The sequence below is a fragment of the Dioscorea cayenensis genome, chromosome 20, assembly GCF_009730915.1.
Source record: "Dioscorea cayenensis subsp. rotundata cultivar TDr96_F1 chromosome 20, TDr96_F1_v2_PseudoChromosome.rev07_lg8_w22 25.fasta, whole genome shotgun sequence".
Taxonomy (NCBI): Eukaryota; Viridiplantae; Streptophyta; class Magnoliopsida; order Dioscoreales; family Dioscoreaceae; genus Dioscorea; species Dioscorea cayenensis.
The window spans coordinates 3,623,797-3,631,562 of record NC_052490.1 but is presented as its reverse complement, the minus strand read 5'-3'; the positions used below and the strand labels follow the sequence as shown (position 1 = coordinate 3,631,562).

General features: G+C 36.1%; 1 protein-coding gene across 4 annotated transcripts; it reads right to left on the bottom strand.

Moving 5' to 3' along the window:
* Positions 1–322: 322 nt before the first annotated feature.
* Positions 323–7,556, bottom strand: LOC120251680 (glutathione reductase, chloroplastic-like). 4 transcript variants are annotated; one of them, XM_039260292.1, is made up of 11 exons: positions 7,102–7,555; positions 5,891–6,116; positions 5,503–5,781; positions 5,235–5,411; positions 5,088–5,141; positions 4,831–4,979; positions 1,596–1,659; positions 1,349–1,519; positions 1,114–1,251; positions 848–900; positions 323–765 (listed from the first exon to the last, which is right to left on the bottom strand). In XM_039260292.1, the coding sequence occupies exons 1-10, from the start codon at positions 7,503–7,505 to the stop codon at positions 868–870; spliced, it is 1,695 nt and encodes a 564-aa protein (XP_039116226.1). In that variant the 5' UTR covers positions 7,506–7,555; the 3' UTR covers positions 323–765; positions 848–867. The 4 variants fall into 4 exon arrangements, 2 of the variants coding, with proteins under 2 accessions (XP_039116226.1, XP_039116227.1); XM_039260293.1 differs by having other exon boundaries at positions 5,091–5,141; XR_005533471.1 differs by lacking the exon at positions 323–765 and having other exon boundaries at positions 1,114–1,235.
* Between the last annotated feature and the right edge of the window lie 210 nt (positions 7,557–7,766).

Below are 7,766 nucleotides of genomic sequence, written 5' to 3'. Positions count from 1 at the left end.
CAAGATTTCAACACCCCCATTAGGAATTGATGGCTGTGCAAGCGCAACTACCTCTGGAGATTGTTTTGCCATTCCCACAATCATCAACTTCAGCTCCTCCAAAGCTTTCAGATTCTGTTACCGCATTTCCTCCATAGCCCACTAGTGTCTCTCATCAGACTCGTTGATGAGGTTCTCAAGATCTCAAATGTCTTGCTTCTTCCCATTGTTTGCCATGATCACAGACAGGGTCTAGTCTCTGATACCAAATGATATGGAGAAAATACAAACACTCAAGCAAGAACCATAAATCAATGGAGAATGATCACAAGAGAACGAGAAATCCAAGAAAAACTCTCAAACAATTCATTTACAAAGTTTTCCAGTACAATCAACTAGCTTCTTATATGTTTACATCAACAGACCAGATTAAAAACTAATCCTGGGCCCCATCACTTAAATCTAATCTAACGGTTCACATTTAAAAGACTACAAATGAATCCCCTTATCATGCTCCAGCGCTCTTTATAATGCTCCAGCAGCCAATAACAACCCGCCACCTCAACTAACTGTTGACTCATCGATAACTACCATCTATTCATTTAATCCTCCCTCCAACTCTGCTTCTCCACTAACTCCCTTCTCAACAGTCAATTTCTCAGCAACAAAACCATCATCATCTCCCTTCTCGGCCCCCTACTCAACAGCAACAGCAGATATTAACAAACACCCATATCCATTCCTCATAGCAGCCTCTTCACAGCATTTTCTTCATATCATATATCCCTTCAAGGCATCAGAAACATATATCAATAAATTATGACAGTCCCACGGAGGGCATTATTTTAGCAAGCAAATTTTTTTATACCTGCCTCCAGTTCTAAACTTCTACGCCGCAGATTTTATCTCCTCAGTCTTTCCCTAAAAGTAGGCATAAAAAGTGTGAAAGAAAAGCCACAGTCAAACTAATATCAGAAAGAGCAATAAACATTAACCGCTAATGTGAAGGCAATCATAAACTATTTGGTTCAAGAAACCACCACGGGAGTACTCATTACACTTCTAATCAATAAACCAACAAGTATTCAAAAAACTCCACTATCTGACGCAGATAAATGGCATTCTGAGACAAACCTCAGAAGCAGGACTTCTCCGGATTTTTCTAGTTGGACTTCTCATTGTAACAAATTCCTCTGCAGAAGTAGGGTGAATGCCAACTGTGGCATCAAAATCTGCTTTTGTTAATCCGGCTTTAACTGCAATAGCAATACCCTGAAGATGAATGTAAACGTTGTGTAATGATGGTGGATATTGAAAAAATAAAATAAAAGAGAATGAAAAGGTTTCAATGTGGGGGAAAAAATGCGACCTGTATAATTTCAGGAGAATCCTCCCCACACATGTGCACTCCTAAAACTTTTTTGGTATTTGCACAAACGATTAGTTTCATTAGGACACGATCAGGAAGACCCGAGAGAGTGGCTTTCAATGGCCTGAAGTTAGCTGTAAAAATATCTACATCGCCATATTCTTGAATTGCCTGAATCATTTGAGGGTATCAACATGAACCACATTAAATAATTCAAATAAATCCTAGATGTCAAACATTGCATTACCTGCTCCTCTGTAAGACCAACCTGCCCGATTGGTGGTTGAGAAAACACAGCTGATGGTACTGCACTGTCACAAATTACAAAAACACCAGGTTGAGAATCTTTGAGTACACAAGAATTATAATTTATTTTGAAGCAAAACCTAATGCAATTGGGTTAAGCTAATGCAAAAATGCTGAAATCAATATACTGTAAACCTGAACATAGGCTATGATGTCAAATCTTCATGCATGTCCCATCCTAATGTTTACACATGTAACTGGACAAGTTCCCCAAAGCAAAAAACTTTGACACAGTTATGCATGAATTCCCATAAACACATGAGGGAGCATACTTTTTCTATGGTTTTAATTCATAATATATACTATTCTCAATTTCGATATGATTCAGGAGCATCAATATTTTAGTGAATATGTATCCAAAATATGAACGGTTAAGATGGAGTACCAAAAAGTAGATCTGCAATGAAATTCACAGAACAAGCAATGACAAAAGCAGCTCTATTTCTCTCAAGATTCATAACTAGTTCATAATTTTATCAACCATTTTGTCCTATATTAACATAAGCAGCATTAACGTCAGCTATTGGACCTTGGGTTTTGATTCAACAGCAAGGTAAAAAATAGTCCTCATCATAGCAATGCCGAAATCAAGGATTTTGATGTCAAATGTTTTGAGAAGATCAAAGTTACTAATAAACATAAGAATGGGTTTTAACTCTAAAAGCTCAGGGATAGAGGAGCAAGCATATGGGCATCGCCCAATGAAACTTTATACTAAGAGACTAAGGCCTTTTTCTGTTAATCTTCTTTAATTTCTGCAATCTGTGGATAACTTTCGAGGTGTAATTCAGTCCTCCAGGGTGTTCTGGTTCAAGGGATATTTTTTATATGAACAGGGAAATGAGGGGAGGGAAAACTGATTTCATTTGTTTAGTTGGATGCAGAAAATGGGATTGGCACAAAAAAAGGCATTATAAAGAACTATATAGTCCTTTAACCATGACAACGTTCATTGGCATCTTCCAAACAATATAGTCCTTTTCAACCATGACAACGTTTATTGCCATCTACCAGAAAGAACTACATTCTAGAGATTTGGTATTCTAAATAAGGCAACATTAATACTAGTAATCAACTTGACATTCAAATTTTAGCACTTGCATAAATGTTTCAGTTAAACCTTTTACAATTTGCCAAACAAAAGTGGAGATCAAACTTTTCTATTGTTACAAAATAAAATAAAATAAACAATGTAACTCATTTCTATTTGTCCTATACCCTTCATGCCCACCCTTTTGTTCTTCCTTGTTAATTTTCATTCAACTAAGACTCGAAAGTTTCCCCTTGAAGATTAGTTACAACCACTTTTCTTAATACCAGACAATTCCATACAAATCTTAATAAATATAAGACCCATCTATTTCCTAGCTGACAGAAGCTCCATGTTGCAACTGTCATTAATTTAAAAGAAAAGGGTATGCTGCTGACAAATGGTAGAGCCTTGAGTGCTGACAGAGGTCTATATGAATTACACAAAAAGCATGGTAAGTATTAAGGCTTGAGTTATCAAGCCCATAAAGCTCCTCCCTTCCTTGTTTCATATGCCACTTGAACTAGAAGAAGTGACAACGCACCTGTACTTCAATACCTATATTTGGTTTTCATTCTTAAGGCTTAAAGAGAAGAAAACTTTTCTTGAAAGACTAGATTTGTTGAGTTGGGCGTAACAAGTTGATAATTAGAAGATCATCAAAGAAAACATATATAACACCAGATACAATTTGATTTTTATGAGGCAATCCAAAATTGTTGTAGACCGAACCAATCATTAGTTCCCAACCATGAATCCATACCATATATCAGTGATTAAAAGAAGAAAACAAAAACCTTTATTGTGTCACTTAAGTTATACAATAATTCAAAATGAACAACTACTAGCAACACCATAATCCTTCCAACAGTCAATTCCATCATAACGCCTTTTGGAAATATAGTACCACATATGTTGTGTGATAGAAGTGTAACTTATAAGATAAAACCAACTTGGCTAAATATAAAGTCCACCCAGGATATTTAAAGTAATATGCCAGATGTATTTGCCTGCTCAGCTAGTATCTTACCCTAGCAATTAATATTTATATCAACCTTACTCTTGGGGTATCAAAAAAATAAATAAATAATTGATAAAACAATAATATTCTTTGGTTAAGTCTAAGAAAGCATTATAACATTGATGTTGTTAAATTTATTACTATAAAGCCTTATATTTTTATAGTTGTTTAGGCTATCCCTTGATATTAGGCTGTTACTCTAGATAGTTGTATCTGAACAGAGGGTGGCATCCTCTCTTTTAACCTGCATATGTTCAAAGACTCATCCAAATGATCTTAACCTAGCTCATATTCTCTATTCTAAATATAACAGTAGAGCCAGGATTACTGGTGTGTCTTCAATTTCCATTTTATTCACCATCAGTACAAACTGTAGAGGTACACTGTCTTATATCTTTATTATTTCCTTTTTCTTCTCTCAATTTTACTCCCTTCAACAGCCCTTCATTCTTTCCTTATTTAGAGCCAAAGTAAAGTGTAACATCAAAACTTTCAATGCAAATGCAAAACCAGATGTATTGAGTTAAGCACCATTTCTTTTTTTCCCACTTACTTCATTCATCTTCAATTATTTTTAGTAGGTTCCCGACCACTAACATTTCTTGTTCTTTCCTTTCCTTCTAAAAAAAAAATGTTTCCTACACTTTCATTCTAAAGAGAGGTTAAAAATAAAAATAAAAAAAGCAAATTTTCTTTTCTCCACATTGTCCACATTTGGCCACATGAAACTGCTCCAATTATTGTTGTTGTGCTTCTCCAATTTGCTTCACATGTGCCAATACTTGGTGGTTAACAAACATCTTGATGAAAAACTTATCGTGACTGACCTATGTTGGACATGAGATAGGGCCATAGACATGTTAGCATATAGTCTATATCTATGGTATACTATATTAGTCCCTCTTATATCAACTTATTACTTCACCTAGTTCTATCCTGACATGATATAGCCAACTTCTCCTGAAACTTTAACATATTCAAGGTATTGTCCTTTATAGTCTTAACATAGTTCATATTCTCTAGTCTTAATAGATGTGAATTTTCACTAATATATATGTTTAGGTAAAAACATATATGAAGCTTCATTAAAATTAATCATTTCCATTTAATGTAAAGTAAACAAACCTATAATTTGGCTTTGTAGGTTCACCGCCAAACACAGTTTTTGCAAATGCCATCCCTTCCATTAGTGCAACTGGAGTCAAGTTTATTCTATCAGTAGCATCTCCAACAGCCCAAATGGAATCCACAGCTGTTTGAGAGTATTCATTTACCTAGTCATTAAAAATAAGATATTACCATAATATGATCAACAATAAGAGAATTAAAACAGTTCTCTAAATAGTAAATAATAAAAATAAAAATGACAAAACTACATGTACCACTATGGCTCCATTTTTGGCCAATTCAACACCAACTTCTTCTAGTCCCAAATTCTGCACCATATTTAAGGAAAAAGGCACAGTTACCACATGAGAATATGTACCCACTGTTTCTGAATCAGAAAAAAAGTCTAGAAGATATGCAACCTTTGTGTTTGGTCTTCGACCTGTCGCAAACATTACATGGGAGAACCCATCAACGGTCTCTTTATTAGTCTTCAGTGAAAATGAACCATCTGATGCTTTGAGAATGGCTTGTGGGGACTCCTCTGTGTGAAATTCTATACCCCTCAGAGACATCTGCTCGGCAACAAACTCTCTAATCTACAAATTCACAAGAGAGGAGGAAAAAAATTATTTCATTAAATCTTGTAAAACTATAAAAACAACAATTGACAAAATATAAGTTACCTACCTCCTCATCAAACCCTCTTAGCACTTTCTTTTGCCTGATAAAAACATGGACATCACTTTTCAACCCATTGAAGATCCCCGCAAATTCCAAAGCAATGTACCCACCTCCTACTATAGCAATCTTTTCAGGTTTTGAAGGCAAATCTAACGCAGCATCGGAATCAATAGCATACTCTTTTCCAGGAATGTCCAGGATAAAGGGTCGTGAACCAACTGATACTAGTATATGTCTAGCAGAGTAAAGTTTTCCATTCACATCAACAGTATGCGGATCAATTATCTGCAAAAATTAGATTGACAACAAATAAAACCATATTTGCATCGGCTTATAATTATCATTTCAGCATTAAAATTCCCTACAATAACCTGGTCCCAGAACATCATCCAACCTTTCCACGACCTTCAATTAATGTAACTCCGGAATTTTTCAGAATATTCTGGTAAATCCCAGTAAGTCGTTGCAGCTCAGCATTCTTGTTGGCCATCAAAATATTCCAATCATGCTCAGGATCAACCTCATAGTTCCATCCAAAGCCATGACTCTCTTCAAACTCATGAGAATATTTGGAGGAATAGACCAGTAATTTCTTGGGTACACATCCTCGAAGCACACAACTATATTGAGGAAACAAGAAAATGTACTTTATGTTCAATGATTCAACATAGAAATCTAACTACAAAATTAAAAGAATGAATAATGGGTGGGGATGAATTAAAGAAAATATGCAGCAATTGATTCTAGGGAAACATTTGAGATATGATAAACAAAACTTACATAAAACATTATTCCTTACAAAGACTGGCAGAATTAAGCCACTTGTAGTGGGGAATGAGGCAAGGCTGAAATGAAGCAATCTTGTGGAAACTATTTTGATTTCCACCTTAAAACCAGAAGAAAACTAAGTTATCAGCAAATGACCATCCCAATGTCAAACCCCACCCTTACTAAGTTGTTAAAATACATGTGTTCAAACAAAGTATTGTTGGGAATAAGATGAAGTTTGAATTAGTGCTTAGAAGACCTGCATGGCACTAAGAAAACATACATTCTCACATACATTTGCTTTATATATCTTCAGATACCCAAAAAGTTCATCTGAATTCCATCTAAAAATGGTCTGCAGAAAATTCATAGCAAAAGCATTAAAAAGCTCAAGGATTACCGAAACTAATGTGCTAGCATTCTATAGCTGATTATGGTCATCATATCTGCTGCAAATTGATTATCCCAAAGGATGCTGATAAACTAATGTATTACATCCTACCTCTAAGATGAATTTCAACAACTATTATTATAAATTAGAATTGTCATTCAAACTTTTTTTTTAAATGCCTCTTTCATATTCATGCTACAAAGGCAGAGTCCTTTGTGACAGCTTGCTAAAGCCCTCCAGATTCCCAATGCCCAAATACAAAGCATGACATACTAAATTAAGAAAATTAATTCCAAAACAGCTTCAAGTTGTTATCAGTATACCTTAGATTTCTAATAGCAGCGTTCTAGGGTTCTAACACATACATCCTTAAAATAGTAATAAATTCCAAAATAGAGGCATAAACAGTCCCAACAAAGACAGCAAACAGAACAAAAGAAACTCACGTTCCACCAACCCCTCCAGAATTATCCGACGATATCGTCGAGAAAGGAAGCTCACAAATGGCCACAGTAGCACCATACGACGCCGCAAACCTAGAGGCACGGACACCACCACTTCCAGCGCCAATAGTGAAGAGATCGAAATCAAAACGCTTGGAATCACCAGGTCCATTCTCGGTTCCTGCGCGAACGGAGATGAGGCGGCGACGTCTGGTGTGATTGAAGACGGTGGACCGCAAGGCAGAAGAAGAAGAAGAAGAAGAAGAAGAAGAAACAGAGGAGGTGGAGAAGAAGGGTTTGGGAAGAGAAAGGAAGGAGATGGAGGGGAGTCCACGGGTTAGGGTTTGGAGGGTGGAAGGGGGAAAGGGGATCCTGGAGGTGCCGAGAGAGGTGGCCGCCATCGCCATTGAAATGGAATCGAGCTTTGGGAGTTTCGAGAATGTGAGTGACAAATGAAACTGTGCAGCAATTTTGATTTTTTTTATTTTTTGTATTTTAAAAATTATTTGAATATCAATCTATGAGTAATGATAAATGCACGGAATTCATTTCCCGAATTCGGTGCACCAATGACCCCTGTCACTGTGAGCTCCATCGTTTCCACTGTCATGGGGCTAAGTTTGCTGGATAGTCTTTCTTGTAAACCTGTCTCAATGCATCCCAATTGA

Excerpts from the sequence above, each read along its gene's own strand:
- LOC120251680 (XM_039260292.1), bottom strand. The coding sequence starts at position 7,505 with ATGGCGATGGCGGCCACCTCTCTCGGCACCTCCAGGATCCCCTTTCCC. Across the intron at positions 6,117-7,101 it reads TCTGGAGGGGTTGGTGGAAC|TTGTGTGCTTCGAGGATGTG; the intron begins GTGAGTTTCTTT and ends TCCTCAATATAG. Across the intron at positions 901-1,113 it reads GGAGAAGTCCTGCTTCTGAG|GGAAAGACTGAGGAGATAAA; the intron begins GTTTGTCTCAGA and ends GCCTACTTTTAG.